The sequence below is a fragment of the Fulmarus glacialis genome, unplaced genomic scaffold, assembly GCF_000690835.1.
Source record: "Fulmarus glacialis isolate BGI_N327 unplaced genomic scaffold, ASM69083v1 scaffold34527, whole genome shotgun sequence".
Classification (NCBI taxonomy): domain Eukaryota; kingdom Metazoa; phylum Chordata; class Aves; order Procellariiformes; family Procellariidae; genus Fulmarus; species Fulmarus glacialis.
Window position 1 is genome coordinate 18169 of NW_009223170.1, and position 20777 is coordinate 38945.

The following is a 20777-nucleotide window of genomic DNA, read 5'->3' on the forward strand; positions in this document are numbered from 1 at the left end:
TGTACTTTTTCTGTGGGTGTGAATACAGCTGATGGCCATCATAGCTAAACTTCAGACCTGAGAGTGGAGAGCAAGGTTCATGTGCAGGCTAGTAAGTTAGGCAGAAGGGGAATCAAATCCTCTAAAATTCTGTCTTTTCCTCTCTCTCTCTCTCTCTCTCTCTTATTTATTTATCCCCCCCCCAAAGGATTATAGGGAGAGTTTAGCTAACAGAAAGGCAATGTAATACTGTAGAGTGTTTGAATTTTTCTCCACAGGAATTTAAATGTTCACTGCCTTTGAAAGAAATAACGTCCAGAGTTTCAAGGAAATGCATGGCTTGTTTGATTTTTGGCATTTTCTAATAGCTGTTTTTGGAGCTGAGACTTTGGGTCTGAGTAGACAAGGAATCTTGTAAGGTCATGAAAGAAGATCGATGTTGACACTGATGTTATCTAAATTTTGGTGTCTGTGATTTTCCTCTTAAATTATTTATCGCTCTTTAGTCTGACAGGCTGCTCTTCCTGAGTATTACATTTTGTTTAACTTTGTAAGTAAGACTAGTGGCAGATCCAAAAGGGATAAAACAGATTTCATGCTGAATAATGTAGTTGTGGGAAAGAATACTGAGTAAAACTAGAAGCATTTAAAAATAGGTGACTTCATCTTCAGAGGTGATTAATGCCATCTAGTGCTCGGTGCAAAACAAAAAAGTGTTTGTAGTTCAGATACAGAAGTAGAGGTTCTTCCATCATTATCCTAGCTTGTTTATTTGCGATAAGCTCATTTTACTGCTCTCCATTTTTCCCACTTCCCGAAGTGATATTAACACTCCTCATTACAAGCATCACTTACAAATTGCACACCTTAAAATTAGGACGAAAATATGTGCATTTGCTGTAGGTCAAACAGCTTCTTTCAGTTCTCTGTGCAGGGCAATTACCAGTTCTTAATCTTCTGTTCTTTCCGTTTGTCAAACTCTAGGTACCCTTTCTTTTCACTCACGCTGGAGGCTCCCATGATGGCAAGGACTCAGGGTGCTTCTTTTCCTATATTCCAACAAATGATAGGCTCTGGGTCCTCATGGCACCTTAAAACTATAAATTTTCCCTTCCCTTCTTTTCTCTCTCTCTGGGGGACAAATCATTCCGGATGTTAGTACTTCAAATTATACTGAAAGGTGCATGAAGCTGAGATTGTGGTTAGCATTGTGCTGGTTAATGGCTGCTACCAGTTGTTTCATTGATTTACAAGTAGTTCCCGATATTCCTGGTTGTGTTCACAGACTGAATAGATGTTATTGTTCCCTGTTTGATACCTTTTTATTTTTCTTATTTTTGTCTTTAAGCCTTTCTGTTTTCTTGCAACCAGAATCTGTAGTGTTCTGCCTTTTGATTGTGGTATTCTCTAATAATGCCTACTCAAATGTAATGTTTTGAAAATACCATGTTGAATCCAGTTAGAAATGTCTTGCAAACTCAACTTTTAGGGACAGAAGTGGGAATGAATTAATGTCAAGAGAAAATTATTTTAAGTGCAAAAAATAAGATGGCAATCTAACCTGTGCAGGCTTCCTAAGTATTCAATTACAAAATTGGATTTAATTATAAAACGTTAAAGCAAGTGCTAAAGTAGAGGTATTCTATAACTAAATTAGATTAGAACAGAAAGACAGAGGAAACGACTAGAGAAATGTCCATTATCTATACTTAGATAATAACTGGCACTATATAGCTGTTACTTCTGCTTAGATAAAAAGGCAGGAAAAGTATGAAAACCACACTAAACCATTTGCTAAAAGTCTAGTCTGGAGCACTTGCATCTTAGGTTCTTGTTCCTGAGTAGTAGAATTCACTTTCTGTCTTCCTTCCTGTGCCTACCCGAGAAATGGCAATTAGAAATTTAAAATGCTGAAACATAGCCTTGAATATGGGTAGTGAATGGTGTGTCACAAAAATGTGTCATATGGGATTAGTCTTTTTACATCTGTACTGTGTGAATGTGTCTGACTCCATAGAATCCATGTATATGTATGCATATTTTGGAAGTTAAAATTGTTGTGAGTTCCTATTCTATATTAAGCGTTTTAAATCACAAGATAGCAAATACTTCAGTATAGGTGTACAGTCAGGCAGGTTTTGGCTATTTTAGTGCTCACAATTTTAAACTTAATTTCTGTTCTTTACTCTTTTCCTAGAAATTGAAGTGTCAAGCACGAGGGTCTTCGCCAGATATTAGGCAAATTGATCTTGATGTAAATCGAACATATAGAGATCATATCATGTTTCGAGACAGATACGGTGTTAAGTAAGTAAATTAAAAGGCTTTGTTTTGTTTGTCTTAAAACTAGCTTCCGATCTGCCTCAAGCCTCTTTCACGTATGCAAGAATATTGAATGTAAACTCCAGACTTCCAAAGCAGGATTGTCTATGTGCAATGATGTAATTACCATTACTACCGTTACTACCACAAAACCAGATGGTCACTTCCAACCAACTAGTGTTCCCTCACTGTGTCACTCACTGTGTCAGCAGCATTCCAGAGAGCCATTTCTAAATTGTTCTCATCTTGTTTCATATTTAATAAAAATGGTCTCAGACACTGTAAATAAAAAAGCATGGGAATTGCAAGCTAATAAATTAAAATTTATTGCCCAATCATTTTATTTAACTGTGTATTTTCAAAACCGAAATAACTTTTTGCATCTGTAATAACTTACCTTCCCAGAGATTTTAGCCTTTCTTTGGGTTTTATGTTCCTCTTCTCCTAGTATCTAATTCAGAACCAAATAAAGCAGTATTTTAGATGTGAGCATTTAATTATTTACAAATGTGGGCCTTAATGCTTTTGGATTTCTTCAAAATGTGTTTTGTTTTTTGGTTTTTGGTTTTTTTTTTTACTGTCACTGGATGAGGAATACTAGGCAGCTATCATCTTTAAAAATGCTTAATAGTGAAATAAGTGGTGATACAAACATCAGCATTGTTGCTAGCTTGCAGCATCAGCACCCTGCTGAGATGAAGAGGGTATTTTTTTCCCTTCTGTTGCTGTATTAGTTCAGTTTTTAACCTCCTTTTATTTCCAAGGCAGATTCTACGGTAGTCTGCTATTTTCAAGAAGCAATACTCAAAGAGCTGTGGACGGCAATGTAATAAAACAAACATTTTCTTACATTATTATTCCAGGTATTTTGTGGACAAATTCTAAATATGGGGAATTTCTTTGATGGCTACAACACAGGATGGAGTACAAAGCAGAAATTCCTAAGCTGAGGGCTATTCTGTGCAGCCACTGTAGTTTAGATATATTTGCACAGTGCTATCTATACTTGAGCTGACGTGCCTCGCCTCTCAGTAGTACTGACACAGTGTGATGCAAAAATGGCTGTGTTGCTTCTGGGCCTCAGTTAGGTTTTATGCACACGTTTTAGGGGTTAGCAGAAGCTTGCTACCCCATCAGTTTGGGGTTAACACAAGCAGAGCCAGCTCCAGTCGCTGTAGCTGTGTTGTAAGCATGCCCTCCGAGTCCACAGGAAAGCCTTTGGCTGCATAAAGCAATTTCACACTTGGAATAGATCTTGGAATTACTGTGCATATATTATGCGTTTCCAGTGATGCCTCGATGAAAAATTCAGAAATCATTTCACATAGCAATGAAATAAAGTCCCCTGGGTAAATCAGTAGCTTGTTTGACTTTTAAGTAGACTGTATGTCTTTGAAGGTTTATTCTTTTACAGGCCTTTAGTAATCATCTAGTGTAAATAGTACTAAAATTACCATTATTTTATGTATCTTACTGTGAATGAGATTGAGCTCTTATGTTGAGTTTCGTATGGCCAACTGAAGATGCAGAGGGTTGCCATGTACAGTTGGGACCTTTTAGTTTGTCCGTGTAAAATAAGACTCCAGCTTAATATCTAGTACTTTAGGTTACACTTTACTTTGGTTACTGAAGAATGGCTAAGCTTCAGTTCTGCAAGAGGGCAAACAAAAAAAATCATAATCTAGATGTTTTGGCAAAATTCTCCAAGTATGCATCCTCTTCCGAATAGAAAATATGCAGCTTTTTGCTTACGCTTTCTTTTTTTAACCTGCTAATATCTATTTCTATACATTTGATTAGTGACAGGCAGAGGGAATTTCACTGGACAGAAAAAGGACAGTATGCAAAATTCAGCAGTTAAATTTTAGCAGTTTTAGTTGTAGATGAAAGTAGGCATTCAGATTTCCAAATTCTCTCCCCAACAAATCATAAAAAGTAGGTGAGAGTTTAAAAATTCATTATGAGAGCTCTCCACCGTTACTTTGGTATCCCAATTGAGGAAGAGCAGAGTTTTGTTTTGGGTTTGGTTTTTTTTTTTTTTTGGTCTTACTACCTTCACAAGTTAGACTGTTTTTACAGAAAGCAAAGGACCTATATAAAGCTCTTTGTAATTCTAACTCTGAAGTACATGGAGATCAGTACACTCGAGGACTGAGCATAGTTTGGCGAGTCAGAGTTGATGATGTTTTTCTTCAGTTCGACAGTAGCAGTCACTAAAGCAGCCTTTAATTTGGGTGCCAAGATTAAGACCCCTTTGTGGCTGCTTCGTGTATTTCAACTCTTCTACATCTCTGTTTGAAATTAGTAACAGCTGTTAGTATTCTGCAAGCACAGAAATCAGGTCTGGGGTGTTTAAATTTTAGCATTCAGAATAAATCAGTGTTTGAAATGTAGCCCATCCTATGTTTCACTTTACTTGTCTGTAAAAATGATGATCTGACACCATTGCCTTTCAAAGTATTATAGGTGTTTTTTTGAAACCTTTCAACATGTAAAACGTCAGAAAAGTGCTAAATATGATGTTGGTCTGAAATCAGAAACGCGTATCATTATAAAGTGTGGTTTGTCCTGTTCTTTAGAGCTAGACAAGTTAAATTGGGGAAACAGGTTTCCAAAACATAGTTCTGTACTTTTATGTTTTTCTGCTTTTACAAAAGACATATTATAGTATTTTCCTTTTCTACTCTTATTTCTCCAGGCAACAATCTTTATTCCATGTTTTAGCTGCATATTCCATATATAATACGGTAAGTTGTGTACCTTCACACTTAATATGGTTTCTCTGAACATGCCATAAGATAATAACTTGCAATTCTGTATCTTCTTTCTCCCTAAAAAAAAAAAAAAACCCCCAAACATTTCAGAGACCTTTGGAAGTACATAGAAGTAAATTATTTGTTTGTTGACATGTTTTGAGCTGAAGTTAAAATAAAACAAAGCATCTTGATTATGAGTATCTTATTGGAGAGACTGAACTGTGCATACAGTTCGACTGAAACTAAGTATTGTGTCTAATAAGAATAATGAATTTGTGCTCTGCCGGAGTTTTATACTACTGATACTTCCCCCCCATTATATTATATGCCTCCCATTCATTTGAATGATGGGAAGGAAGACACGCTGCACAAAGACGCATGTTGGAGTAAACAGGCATATTTCATAATCTGGAGGGTATTAACAAATGGAAGATGGTTTTAAAGGTTGCATCTTCTTTAGCTAAGCCTTCGATCTTGGCTGCAGTCCTGGATGAGGATTTGTTAGACTGGGATTTCCAGACTATATCATAAGGGTTAAAACCTAAATATTTTGCAATGTCTTTTGGCTGCCTGCGTAAAATAGCATTTCTGTTTCTTCTATCATGTCCACATTTAACTGTTTTTTATGCACTATCCCCTCATTCATTGTGCCCATTTTGATAATTTTTGTACATCTTTCATTTTATATCCATCAGCAGATCCCTAGAATTCAATGTAAAAATATGTAAAGTTAAGAAGAAGAAAGTGAAATTAAGCAGTTACTCTAATTAAATACCACTTTGTTTCATTTTTCAAAGTTCTAGGAAATGTAACCTTTCTATCCTGTTTCAGTTTCTGTCTCCTCGCAATTGTTAGTCCATAAAAGAACTTACATTGCAGGAATTTGTTGTCTTTCACTTGTTATGTTGTCTTAAGCTTTTCATTGTAAGCAGCCTTGACACACTGAGAAATAAAACTCTGGAAGGACCTTTACATATCTCTTCTAGAACATTGGACTAGTATCTTCAAGTTGCATGAAAAATATTGTTTAAAATCAACTGTTAAACTGTTAAAGATGGGAATACTGCAGTGAGGTTTTTATTTTGCGCTTATGTTGTTGCATTTCTTATGCTTTGGTTTTATCTCTAGAGCAAAGTTCTGCTAAGAACTTGTAAACCTGAAAAAACTTATTCAACAATTAAGTCATCGTCCTTACAAATACTGTATCAGTGGGGTTATCTGAGCAGCTTAATGATAGTGACAGTTGGTTCCTGCCGTAAAAGTCAAAATTAATAGCAGAGGAAATACTCAAGTTCAGTTTTGGAACAATAAAATTTTTTGTTTCGGGTTTATTACATCTGCTTGCTATGGGCTGCTAAGCTTGAGCAGGTTTATAGTTATAGGCCACTCTTGAAAAGTCCTGTGTTTATCAGATGGTGCCCTGACTGTAAAACAAAACAAAGCAAGACCCCTTCCCCCCGAGAAAAACCCCAAATTACAACTAAATGGAAAATACATCCATTCGGAGAATAAGATTATACAGTTACTTGAAATTATTAGTACTGACAAGGACAATCAAGACTTCCAGTTTACTTTTCAGTTGGAGGGTTGTGCATCATCCCTCTGTCTAACAATATCTTAAATGTTTAAATATTAAGTGTGTTTGGTGGTGTCATAATTAGGGAACTTACGCCATCAGGACAGGCATCCTCTTTCCTCCACTAGCTCAAGGAAGAACTAACAGTTCACGGTTATGAGGTTTTTGTTTTCAGCGTTTTAATATTTTCACTGTCTGATTTTCAGGAAGTTGGATACTGTCAGGGAATGAGCCAGATCACAGCTTTACTCCTTATGTACATGAATGAAGAAGATGCCTTCTGGGCCTTGGTGAAACTTCTCTCTGGTCCAAAGCATGCTATGCATGGTATGGAGTTTCATGTCACTTAATACATATTAGGTTTTAACCTGCTCTATTTAAGTTGTAAATTATTTGAAAATGGAACTGTGCTGTTCTGTCTGTATCGTCAAAATAAGACATAATGTGAGCTTTATACTTGGGGGCCATTGGATGTTACTGAAGCTCATCCATAATGGTAAGTAATTGTTTTTATATGTGATATCTTTCAAATAGTTTTTAATGAAAATCAGATGTTTCCTTTCCTCTTAACCTCTCAGGCAATGCAACCACTTGAAAGCTGGTTATATAGATATTTATATAAGCAATAAAATACTAGTGGAAACCTAATATAGAATATGTTAAATAATACTGTGGCTATGCTATCATTTGGCAGGACAGGAATCCACAGTAAAAAATTGACACTGTATCTAGGCATTAACTTTGAGTTTGTTTGTTCTATCTCTACCTGGCACAGCATTTCCTGCTCTCACCGTCTTGTTACTTCTATGTAATTGGTAGTTCTTCCATGCCAAATTTAGTATGATCTATGCATGTTCCATGCCTATTGATACGGAACTACTCCAGGAATTCCAGCATCTTTTGTAGATGTTAATGACGTGGTGATTCAGAAAAGCTGTAGTTCTTGGAAGCCTGAAAAAGTAAATATAACCTTGGAATGTGATGCTAATGGAGAACTCTTAACATTAATTTCTCAGGCTGATTTTTGTAGTAGTCATCATTTGAACTTGCTAAGGTGAACAAGAGGGTTCGTCTGGTAGCTGGCGATGGACTTACACAGGCAGATGTGTCGCTTGTGTACATATGGGAGTCAGCGCACTGCCTGCGTAACCGTTAATGATTACCCCATTCAGACCTCCCTCTCTCCCTCCTTCGTTCCATCCCTTCTCCTTTCCACCCCCAGTTACAGGGCATGCACCTGCCAAGTGATTAGAGAGGGAAGGAGGGAGCTTTGCGTAGCCCAAGGCTTGATGAGTTCCTCTACAGGGCATACCACCCATTGAGCCACAGGTTCATACACACATTGAAGCTGTCTTGGCAATGTCTGTTAAGGAAGTTTGCATTTATAGATATGCTGACAAAATCTTAATTATAACTCAAATGTTCCAAATTTATCATTTATTAAATGTTACCAACCTAATCTAAGGTCCTGCTTTCAGCATGTTGGATCAGATAATCTCCAGAGTCCCTTCTAACCTAGATTTCCTATGATTCTTTGAATATGTATGTTTTAAATGAGTTTGCTACAGAGCAGCATTACTGTAAATATATCACTGTAGATTCTGGAAGGGAAACTTTAAAACTGACTTAACTGGTGTCATATAACTGTTTGCACTTTTTCTGTGTTCTTTGGGGAAAGTAGTTTCAAGCACTGTTTACCAACTCTTTAAAACCTAAATAATTTCAATTCTAAATTGCTAGTATTCATGAAGGAAAACTTTTTTATAATTACACTTGGTGCCACTGACCATCAGGCGGTTCTCTGAAATGAGCATCTCTCTATGGAAATTGTAGGGGTGGGCTTAGTAATTCAATTAGAATCATATTGACAAGAGTAGGATGGTTAAAAGTTCTTCCCCGTAGACGAGGGTTTTCATCTGTTTTTCTCTTCTACCTGTGATCCGGGAACCTGGAGTGCTTTTTGGGTGCAACCCATGTGTCTCAGATACATAGCCAGAGTAATTTCTAGCATAATGCTACTTGAAATCGAGGGGTGAATTTGGCGTCTCTGACGTTTCATATTGTATGGATGATGTGAAGTCTCTAAATGATAAAATATAGGTGTTTGACTCTGAAAATGACTTAGGTTTTTGAAAGCTCTTCCCGTTGGGGTTTTTATAGTCTTAAAAATTCAAGATAATGAGTTGGTGTATGTAAATTGCAAGAGCAATTTTCCATGGGAAAAGCATCTTTGAATATTATTAATGATGGCTAATTAGCTTTGATGTAGTAATTCACTGTTTACATTAAGAAAAAAACCGAAACACCTCGCCCATATTAGTAAAATTTCCTAATATGCAACCTGACATTCAAGTATGATAGAATGTGCATTTGTATCTATGAAATACTAAACCTCCGTGAATCTGAGATAGTAAATCTTGCAGCTTAGTGACCATGCACTGAATTACATAATTGGTAACTAGAAAGTGTTTTCTTTTTGGTTTGGGACTTTTTGGTTTTTTAAGTGACGTGTTCTGTGGGTCCATACTTCTTCCAGTTTCCATACTGCCTATCATTTACAAGTGAAAACTGTTGGGGTTTTTTTGTAGCCTTTTTTAATTCTAAGAATATAGAATTGCTGTACCAGATCTATTTAACTCAGTGTCATGTCTCCGATAGTGACAAGCAACAGATGCTCAGCGAAGTGTCTGAGAATAAGGCAACCAAAGATCAACATCTCCTGGAAAATGTATTAGAGGCTGAAAGAATTTCTGGAGGAACTTCTTGAAAAGTGTCCTGGTTTCGGCTGGGATAGAGTTAAATTTCTTCCTAGTGCTGTGTTTTGGACTTAGTATGAGGGGAATGTTGATAACACACTGATGTTTTCAGTTGTTGCTAAGTGCCCTCTTAGTCCAAGGACAGCTCCCGTGCTCTCCTGACTGAGCTAGGTGCACAAGATGGGAGGGAGCACAGCCAGGACAGCCAGCCCAGCTGGCCAACAGGGTATTCCATACCATGTGACGTCATGCTCAGTATATGAATAGTGGGTGTGTTCCAGGAAGTAGCGATCGCTATTTGGTTATCAGTCAGCGCGGGTGGTGAGCAATTGCATTGTGCATCACTCATTTTGTATATTCTATCATTATCATTATTATTTTCCCTTTTCTGTTCTATTAAACTGTCTTTATCTCAACCCACAAGTTTTTCTCACTCTCACCCTTCTGATTCTCTCCCTGTCCCACTGGGGGGGCGGGGGGAGTGAGCGAGTGGCTGCCTGGTATTTGGCTGCCCGCCAGGTTAAACCACCACAAAAAGGAAATTTGTTTTGCCTTTAATAGTGTCCAATAGACTTTTCTTCCTTAAATAATTCATTGTGTTTGACTATGGATTGTATTCTTCCTTTTTTGTTTTGGCTCTGCCCCATGATAGTTTCTCGATGATGCCGACTGGATTTTGCCTTAGAGAAGACAGTGAATGTTCATAACCTGTTCACCGCTGGTGCTTGGTAGTATTTCCCCTCAGCTGTTTCTTTACTGCAGGCTGATCAGATGTAGCATTTTAGTCTGTTCTTGACACAGAACTGGTTGTATACTTTGATAATTTCTGTGACTTCTTGCTTTTTCCAAATTTTCCAATGCTCTTTCAGGATGGCTAAGACTCGACTGGTTGTTCACAGTGTGGACACATGGCACATGTCAAATAGCTTAGGTCCCAGCACAAACTTCTATGCAACTTCATGGGTGAAGCCATTTTGTCTTTTTTTTTTTATTTTACTATCTTTTAACTCATTGGATTAGCTGCTTTAGGAGGTGGACTGAAGAGATGAAGCTACTTCGGTGATAGAACCTGTTAAGTACCTTTGAAAAGTCAAATAGGCGGTATTCACTGCTCTCTGTGGATATCTCACTGATTTCTTCAAGGAAGCCCAGTGGATTTAAGAGACATGACCTTGCTTTGTAAAAACCATGTTGATTCTTCTCTGTTACGTTGCATGCATCTGGACATCCACTTACGCCAACTTTATTATGGTTTTTGTCGGTTTCCTCTTGAAGTATTGGCTTGAATATTGGACCGATAACCAGTTTAAGAAAAGCTAACATCGTGTCAGCCCCTTTACAGGCTCCTGGTATTTTAAGCAAGAGGTTTCACAGAATCGGTATTTCAGCTAGTTGATCTTTGAGTTCCTTTAGAGCTGTTTAGGGTTCTGACTTGGGAACCTCCCCAGTGTCTTCCATGCAAAAATTTAACTTGGTTTTAGTGTTGACTTTTTCTTCTTTGAGCACTTCTAAAAATCTTCACAGGCTGTTGAACCTACAAATTCTCTGTCAGGCTTTCTGCTTCCAAGGAGTTTGAAAATAGGTCTATTAGTATTTTTTTAATGTCTTTTGTAAGTTGTTTTTTTGGGGAGGCTTGTTTTTCACATTTTTACACTGCCAGTGTTTGATCATCTCTGTTTTTCTGATCTGAACACTGCTTCAGCTTTTTGAAGGATCTTCTTTGAACGGTTTCTTTTCCTGGTGTGTAGCTGTACTAGTTTTCCTTTACATTTCAAGTTTTTTGGCTAATATTATGTGTTTGCACCAAGCCTTTTTTTTAACTCTGCGATAACTCAATTGTAAGGGGATCTTAGTGCTTTCCTTTTCCAGTGTACGATCACTAAAACTATTCAAGATTTTTAGTATGCCCTTAGTTTCAGTTGTGTGAGCTCACAGTCTATACTATATATTCATATTTGTCTTGGTAGAATATCCCTCTTGTCTTTTTTTATGGTCTTTTCTTCAGTTCAGACAGTTCTAGTAGCTGCCTATGCTGTTTGCCCTTCTATCATGAATTTGCTGGGCATAATCCCGATTTATGTCTTTTTGCTTTTAAAAGTTCTAGTTGGTGTGGGTTGTGGTTTTTTGTTTTGTTTTTTAAAGAATAATTATAAATTTGGTTTACCCGTGATCCTACAGTGGGTAGACTAACGTAGGACCGATGGGTCTGCTGCATCTACCATTACTAATCTAATAATAGTCACTAAGGGAACGTATTGATGTTTTGCTGTAGTCATTTAGGCAGGAGTATGTGTGCATATCCATATGTGTACATCATAATATTGCTATGAATATCGTTCAGATCCAGTGGTCTTATAGAAGCATAATGTTTTCAGAGCTCTGAATGCCTTTTTTTAATGTCATTTTTATAGTACATACACCTGTTACATGGTCAACTTCTTTTCTTAGGTTTTTTTATTCCTGGTTTTCCAAAACTGTTGAGGTTTCAAGAACATCATGACAAAATACTGAAAAAATTTTTGTCCAAACTTAAGCAGCATTTGGTAAGTATTTATATCACAGTAAAAGGAATACTAACTTACAGCTTGCTACCTTGTTTCAGTTCAGGTTAACCCACTAGGTTAAGAATGCCTCAAACCTCAGAAAAAAAATGCAAAGCTCTAAGAGGCAGAAGTGCTGTTGTTTTCATTATAGACAAAGTTATGGTGCACCTTGGCAGAGTTATGATAAAACTGGATCCTAAGAGTAATTAAATTGGGCGTCTGTCTCACTTTTGACCTCTTGAGTTAAGGAAAATATGTGGTCCTTCTACCTGGCCTTGTGCAAACTGCTGTATAGCAAGCTAATGTTAAAACATTTTATCAAGAGTTTATTTCATGTAGAGCTTTGTGGCTCATCTCTGGACGGAGGTGACTTTGCAACCAACCAGTTTTAATCTCTGTTTAAAAAATAACCTTTATAAGAAGAGTTCATGGTCCTTTTAAAATTTGCACGTACTCAGTCGTATTTTCACGAAGCTAAATGTTGAGTGTTATCTCTTCTAATGCTCTTAAATAGGAAAAAATATGCTCTTTATTTTTTTGCTAATATTGGCTGTATTTATTCTGAGGAACAAATTATTCTTCCAATAGTCATCACAAATTTTCTTTTACAATCACATTGGTTCTGCCAGAATCCATCTCCAAGTCTTAAAAGGTAGAGTAAGAGATGCTCAGTTGCAGCAACATCTTCTAAGAGTGATAGCTGCTTACAAGCATTACCTTCCCAGGACTATCTTATTTTCTGTTTAGTATGTTTATCTCCTTAGAAGAAGAAAAAAAGACAATTTGGGAGCAGACTGGCACCTTGGCAATGATGAATTGCATCTAATTTGTGCCTGTTATATTATAACATAGAATTTAATGTCTTTTTTTTAACAACATGCTGTAAGACCTGCTCGTAACATGGAATTAGGCAGATCTGGTTAGGGAAGAAACCAGTCTTCTGTTAAAAGGTCAAGTAAAAATTAGTCATGCAAGATGATCTTGTCATATTAATTAAAAAATCAAGACCAGTTCTGTTAACTAACTTGACTCTGAAATGAAAGTTGTGGATTTAGTTTTTACAATACATGCAAGATGATGGTTCTTGTTTAGAAATATAGTCTTATTCTCATTTTTGAGGTTGTCACATTTCAGGAACAAAATACAGAATAATCCCAAGAAGATTGGGTGGTTTTAACAGTAAATGGTAAAAGGCCCTTATACTTCCTAAAAATCCAAAAACAATTGTACATGATTGAGGTGATACAACCTGAGGCTGGCACATTATGAAAATTTGTTTATTGCTTATATATCTGTTATTACTGCATTTAATAATCAAGAACTCTTTTTTTTTTTTCTGTCATCTGTCCCCGTCCCCCATCTCCGCCCCCCTGCCTTGGATCACTTGAAAAAGAAAGCTTCAGGAAAGTGCAGAAAGTTGCTTTAGTAACTGAAAAAGTGAATTTAAATAAAATGCTTTGATAGCTTCCTTCTGAGGGAGTTCTTGGCCGCTAGTTTAGAGGGATCCAGAAAACATTCACTCTATATATTTATTATATATTTTTCTTTTCAGTTTTAAATCGGAACTTAGTTCTATTTTTGTGTGAATTAGTTCAGTGGCATTAAATTTAATAGCAATTAGTTTTTTATCAGGGAAAGGCATGGTCCATTATATCTATCTTTCAGTAGGCTGATGGCCATTCTTAGAGGTTAGAAAAATCTCAAAATAAGGTGATTTTTGTTCTGTCTGCCTTTTTTTTTTTTTTAAAGACTTCCAAAATGAAAATCTCCTAAAGATTATTTCAATTATATTAAGAATTGTTTTTCTCATTTCTTACTGTGAATGTATCACTAAGATGAGCCCATTTTAACTGGCTGAAAGATGAAGGTAAAGCCTGCAGATAAACCAGAGGGATTTGGTCCATTGCTTGTATACTTGAAATTTTTCAAAAAGCTAAATGTGGCAAGCATAGAATATGATGTTATTCCAAAGTTAAAATTCAGAATTTCTTAACTTTTCGGCTTTTACTTTGGCTTTTCCTCTAACTGTGCAAAGAACTTTGAAGAGCTCCATGAAACTGCAAAGAAGCTTTAGCCGTCTTTGAATGGGGTGGCATACCAGATGGACCATCTATGCTCTAGGGCAAATTAGGCCCCTTAATTAAGGAATGAAATTCCTTATCAGTCTAAGTACTGTTTTGAGGTCCTGTGTTTGAAGAATTTGATTGTTTTAGGCTGGTTTCTGGTAGATAGGTATTCTTGTCACAAAATCTTTTCAACCTTTGGCATGAATTGGCAGCCTTGCTATAGAGAAATGAAAGATTAAATGGACCCAATGCCTGAACTTTGGTTGCTCCAGAATATTGATTTAGGTTCTTGAGAGAGAATTTAATCCTCTGCTACCTCTGTCCCAAGAATAAGATGGAGGTCTAAGATGTGTTAATACCTCTGCATCTCTGAATGCATGTTTCTGCAGGTGGTGGAGTTGATGAAGAAAAACTATGAAAGACAGAAATTGTTTTGTTGAAGTAACAGTGTTTCATGTAGTTAAATTAATTCTTTATGGTGAATATTGGGTACGTTGGCCTCAAGGTGAAAATTTTTTTCATGGACAGTGCAAGGCATTACTTGATTTTTGTGAGTATTTTTAAACTTCTGCGTTTTTTACAGGACTCCCAGGATATGTCCACTAGCTTTTACACAACAAAGTGGTTTTTCCAGTGTTTCCTTGATCGTGTGAGTATGTTTTTCATTTTCTATTTCTATTTTTAATTGTGACTTGGGACAGACTGTTTTCACAGTGTTGCCTGATTCTGTCATTGCAGACTCCCTTTACATTAAGCCTCAGGATATGGGATATCTACATACTTGAAGGAGAGCGGGTTCTCACTGCTATGTCTTACACAATTCTGAAACTACACAGAAGTAAGAAATCTCTCAAACATTTGAACGCTAAACAATTCAGCTGGTTTTGTTCTTATTGTGTGTAGCTTGACCTTGTGTGAAAATCTTAGTTTTGCATTTGTCTTATGCTGTTTCTGACAGGTATTTTTCTTTCCTTATGCACAAAAAGATCAAAATCTTTGCTTTATTGTGTGTGTGTGGTGGGTTGACCTTGGCTGGATGCCAGGTGCCCACCAAGCCGTGCTCTCACTCCCCCTCCTCAGCAGGATGGGGAGGGGGGAGAAAATAAGATGGAAAAAAACTCGTGGGTCAAGGTAAAGGCATTTTAATAAAGCAAAAGCTGCATGTGGAAGCAAGGGAAAACAAAAGATTATTCTCTACTTCTCATCTGCAGGCAAAGTCCAGCCAATTCCCGGGAAGCAGGGCTTCAATATGTGTGTAGCAGTTGCTCCGGAAGACAAACGTCGTAATAACGAATGCCCCCCCCCCCCTTCCTCTTAGCTTTTATTGCTGAGCAGACATCACATGATATGGAATATCCCTTTGGTCAGTTTGGGTCAGCTGTCCTGGCTATGTCCCCTCCCAACCTCTTGCCCACCCCCAACCTACTGAGTGAGGCGGGAAGGGAATGTTGGAGAGACAGCCTTGATGCTGTGGGAGCATTGCTCAGCAGTAGCCGAAACGCTGGTGTGTTACCAACACCTTTCTAGCTACCAATACAAAGCACAGCACGATGAGGGCTGCTGTGGAGAAGATTAACTCCATCTCAGCCAGTGCAGTATTATTGCTGAAGAAAAATATTTATTACAGTAAGAAAGTTATTTAAACATCGACATGAGGTGAGCTGTATTGATGATTAAACGATGGGGAAAAAATGTTGTAGTTCCACAGTTTGGAAATGGCTTGTTAGCCTCTACAGGATTTAAATTAATCAAAAAAGCGCACAAAGAATCCAGAGTGTGCCACTAAATACCTGAAACCCTATCAGCAAACAAGTCAGCAATGAGGAATCACCAGTGTATGTCTCTCTTTATACCGTTGTTTGTCCAAGAATGTAATTAAAATTCAGAATTTCTGTAGTCTGCCTGGATGGCCACCTCTTCCATCTGTTGCCTTCAGGTAAAGTAAAATCTGAGATTTTGAACAGAATTGTCCAAAGCATCTATGCCTGGTTCCCCAAAGTGATTCAGCACCTTAAGTTCCAAAGGATCCAAAAAGCTTTTGAGGATGGATGTTAGCTTCTAAATATACTTGAGCATTTCTCAGGATGATACCTTGTAGCTCAAGTTTGATACAGTCTTACTCTGGGACTTTGGCTTTCTTCGTGAAGTCATTTAACTCTATGTAAATTCAGAAGTCTGCATGGAGCTCTGCAGAATTGATGTCTTAATTTGCTTGCTAGTTTACCCTCCTCGAGCTGTGGTGATACTACTTAACTGTCTCACTGGGGTGTATTCATTAGTTTGTTCATAAACTGCTTTGAAAAATGAAAAAGGTTACTTTTTAAATTTTTGTGCTTAAGAAAGCTAAACATTTAGAGGCAAATTGTTAGGCTTAGCGTTTTGGTTTATCTTCTTTATTTGCAAATAGATATCTACTTGAAAATTTTCTTTATTCACCACTCTTTTTATGGGAAGACCTGAGGAAAAAGTTCGAGTGCAGGTTTGCTTGCTTAGCAAGTACGTAGCAACTTCCTCCACGATCAAAACACCGAGACTACCTTACGGCAACAGAGAAGAGATTAGAGAAGGTGGCAGAAGATGGATTCTGATTTGTTTTCCAGTCTCTTGTCTACCCTTAAAAACATTGATAGTATAGCTATCCAATCAAAGTGCCATTATGGAATACATGCCAAGAGCATTTTTATTATGGTGCAAAAACATTTTTTATGGTTTCTCTATAGAAATTGTATGTTCCGGAACTTTTGATGGCATACATATGCTTAAAGAAGCTACATAGGTATGCAGTTACAGCCTTGCAAGCTAAAGAGGTTTGTGTGGGAAACATGGCCTTACTGCTGTGTGAAAAGGGAAAGAAAAATAATCTGATAACTGTAAAATGACTTTCAAAATATGACCTGAATTTGATTGAAGTAGCAAAAAGTACCTGAATTTTCAGAGAGCCTGGAGCAATGGTTCTGAAGTGTGAACTGCCATCATCATGTCATTGGAATTTAATTCAGTTGTGAACGAGTATACCGTAAATATCAATTTTTAAAATGTTTTACTGCTTTTCAAAGCTCTTAATAAGAGAGATGATGTATGTTATACAGATCTACAGCAGTGTTTTGTAAAGTTGAGGATGCAGGCTGAAAAAGACCTGAAGCTGTTGGACATAAGAAGGCTGAAGGAGGGTGACTTGTAGTTAGTTTTCAGAAGATGCCCTTTCTTGGAAAACATTGTTCTAAGTAGAGAATGATAAGTAGAAAGCATTCCCATGCTGATTTGCAAGTGAATTTTTTAATGCATTTTATAGATTTGTGGTGTAGAATTCTGTTACCTGCTTAATTAGTAAGTGTTTTTCATTCTACTTCGAAAACAAAAGCATCTTATGTCTCAAGTACATTTTCCAATGTTCATAATCAAGATATTTTAATGTATAATATTTGCTTCTTATGTAGAGCATCTGATGAAATTACAAATGGAAGAGCTTGTAGAATTTCTGCAGGAGTCTTTAGCCAAGGATTTCTTCTATGAAGATGACTTTGTAATAGACCAGCTCCAAAATTCTATATCAGAATTGAAACGAGCAAAGCTGGATTTACCAGTAGCTGGTAAGAAACTTGTACATAAGCAGATTTAGATATTTGGAGCTATTCACACATTGTCCATTTTAAAGTGTTAATTCATGCTGTTAAAAATTGTGCAAATATTTATCTCTTCATTGCTGCATAGGTTTTGGGTTTCTTTTCCCTAAAAATATTTTACAGTTTAAAATCAACACCCTTCATTTCGTGAGTTTGCTCTTTTTTTGGTGTTTTGTTTACTGGTTGTAAGCTAATGGCAAAGCACTTTAAAACATCCCATGTTCTGATAACTTTATTAACTTGGATTTATAAAACCTTTAAGATAGAAGATTAAATACAAAGGTTTCAAATTATTTGAAGCAACGGCGTTGTCCAAAAATCCAGACTGTTTTGTAGCTTGATTAGCTATGGAACAAATTTCAGGTCAAATAGTTTCTTCTGTTAGTCAAATCCAGATTTTTAATTATTTGCAGGTGATAGACCTTCTGGGTGTTCAGCTGAATTATTTTCTTTGTTTCTTCTCAGCCTTTGTGTTTGTGGTTTTCGGTTGCAGAGTGGAGATGCTTGTTTCATGGGGCACTGCTTACGAAATGTGTATACAGGATCTCTTCTTCCTGTATTAAGATTCTGTTATCTTTTCTATCCCTACCTCCACAATCTTTAATTAGCATTTTTCTTGTGATTATTCAGAGTCCTTTTTCTTTATCCTTGCTAATTGTAAAATAGTATGTGACAAAGAATGAATGTTTTTAAAAATTTTAAAAATATGGCAGAAATTACCTTAAAATAATTTTATTGAGTTGCTATGGTTAGCTTTCAGAAGTTAAGAAGTGTCAGAGTAAAGGTTGTCTATGTAGTGTTGTTGTGATAATTTGTTCCTGAAGCTCTTTCACTAATGAACTTCATTTTTCTGTTTCTGTAGACCTTATTTATTGCGTGCAGTATTGGGCTGTTTCAGGACTAATCATCAAAAATAGATACCTGTTTCATCTGGTTCTTCAGCAGATCTGTCCCTCTGGAGTACAAACACTTTCTGTACATTTGTTTCTCATCATCTTGGCCTCTTGTCGGAGTTTCCCATTTCTCTTGCTCCCTATTCTTGTGTTTTGACCTCTTTCTGACTTTCTGTAACATCTCTCCATCACACTTTCTCCCACCCACAATAGGTCTAAGTCTAGTTCCTGTTCTTATCTTTTCATCTTGTCTTCTTGGTCCTTCTCATCTACAGACTGTGTTCTGTGAGTCTGCAGTTCTTCTCCATGTTACTGCGTGCACTGCTTCTTCCCCTTTCTAATAACAGCCTTCCCATCCTGCCTTCTCTCTATCCGTTTTCCACAAGCTAGGTTTCACTCTTGACTTATTCTTCAGAGCAAGTTGCTCTTTTCAGCACTACTCTTCAGCTGTGTGCTTTGTCAGACGTCTTCTCACAGCTGATGCTTGGTCACAGTGACTAGAAGTGAGCAAATATATCAATGAGCAACTTTGTCTTTTAGCATCAATTCCACTCCATCACGTTAAAGGAAGATAAAGCATGGGAGTGCTTTCTGTTAAATTTTAAATACAGAGTTCTCTGTGGTTATGTTTGAATGGTGAGGGCGTTATTCCAAAAAACTTTGTAGAAACAATTTTCCAAAATTGTTTGTAGATGGGTAGATTTTTCATGGATGTGGTAAAGTAAATTTCAGCAGTGAAAAGTTTCTAGTTTCCACTTGAAACTGTGGAAGCTGAAGAGTTGGGAAAGATTTTTGTAGTTTGCTGCATGATGGAGTTAATGTATCTTCCAGCCTAGAAAATCATGTGCATGTAACTCTTGTTGAGAGTTTCTGCGGAAAATACAGAATTTACTGGAAATTTTCTTGATGGAAAAAAAATGAAGGCAGAAAGTCTGTTCCTAATTTATTTATGTTTTAAGGCTTTTCTTTTGGGAGAATGTAAAATGCCTTCAAGTGAAATTTTGTTTAAGAATACTCTGGATTTTCACAGAAAATTAAAGGAGGCTTTAGGTGACATAAGAGCCATCCACCTTGCAATGCAGTAACAGAAAGTGTGAGACACAAGGAGTCTTCTTGTGGAGACCAACAGCAAAGGGTAGTGAACGTATCTTCTTGCCAAGACAGTTTGGCAATGGAGTGCAAGTTGTTTCATACTTTGAACGCTTAAGTGTAACTTCTGATATGACTAGCTGACAGGACGGTAATTGTTTTGGGCCATATTGGTTTATTCTTTTGGATAGCTAAAGCAACATCAATGACAATAAAATGCCTTTTTTTCTTTTCCCCTCCAACATAAATGAGGGAGGTTTAACATTAAAATAGGAAGAGCAAAGCCAAAGTGAAGTGTATTTCAGTACTGGATGAGGAATTGAGCTTTTTTCTTTTTAATTTCAAAGTAGCCTGGGAAAGCCTCTCTGTGTGGTATATTTTTGCCAGGGGTAAATGGGAGCATTACTTAACCTTTCACAAAATAAATATAAAATGCCTTCATCCTAATCCTTGGGAATCTAGCTGATTTGTCTGCTGTTATCTGTAGTTGAGTGAGGCTGCCTCATTTGTTCTTCATATGAGTTTCACAAGCCTTTGTTTTTTTTTTTTTTTTTTTTCCCACTTTGATTTTCATTTTGGTTTTACTAATCACTGTCTTCAGGCAATAATATTTTTCTGCAGGTTCTCAGCATTCTCTGGACATTCAGCTTTGCTCACGTGTCTGTCTGACTCTACTATTTTTACTACCTTCAGTCTCTTTTTACTCTTTTTCTTCTGATTTCGTGTAAAACTTATGAAACCGTTATATGTCATGCAGTAACACACACAAAAAATACCAGACTGTTCATTTAAGTATCCACTGTAGCCTGAGAATATGATGTTTATTTTAGTTTTCTCAGCTGAAATCAAAGTACTGCTTCCTATCTTGTACTTTTTTTTTTTTTTTGTATTGAACAATTACATCTTTAAGAACTAAAGTAAAAATGCATGTTAGGAAAAAGAAAAAAATCTCCATCTCACAGTTGCATCAGTATCAGTCATCCAGAAATAGCAGTGAGCTAATTAAGCTCTGGAATTTTCCATCTGGCATCCTTTGTTAGGCTGTATAGATTTTCCTGCCCTAGTAGGGTAGGCTGTAGTAGGATATTAAAAGAGGTAATAACTTTTGCTTTACTTTAAAGTGGATGTCTGCTTGTGTCTGATGTAGCTTTCTCTGGCTTGCTTCCTCCATAGC

At 36.8% G+C, this 20777-nt stretch overlaps 1 protein-coding gene across 1 annotated transcript in view; it reads left to right on the forward strand.

The window, feature by feature from the left end:
• Positions 1–20777, forward strand: part of USP6NL (USP6 N-terminal like) — a gene marked incomplete at its 5' end in the record, with an annotated part of 48289 nt that overhangs the window by 16001 nt on the left and 11511 nt on the right. Inside the window, 7 exons of the mRNA XM_009581713.1 lie at positions 2177–2286; positions 5000–5048; positions 6840–6960; positions 11838–11932; positions 14582–14647; positions 14737–14836; positions 17436–17588. Of these exons, the coding sequence (XP_009580008.1) occupies positions 2177–2286; positions 5000–5048; positions 6840–6960; positions 11838–11932; positions 14582–14647; positions 14737–14836; positions 17436–17588 (694 nt within the window). The remainder of the gene's footprint in view (positions 1–2176; positions 2287–4999; positions 5049–6839; positions 6961–11837; positions 11933–14581; positions 14648–14736; positions 14837–17435; positions 17589–20777) is intronic.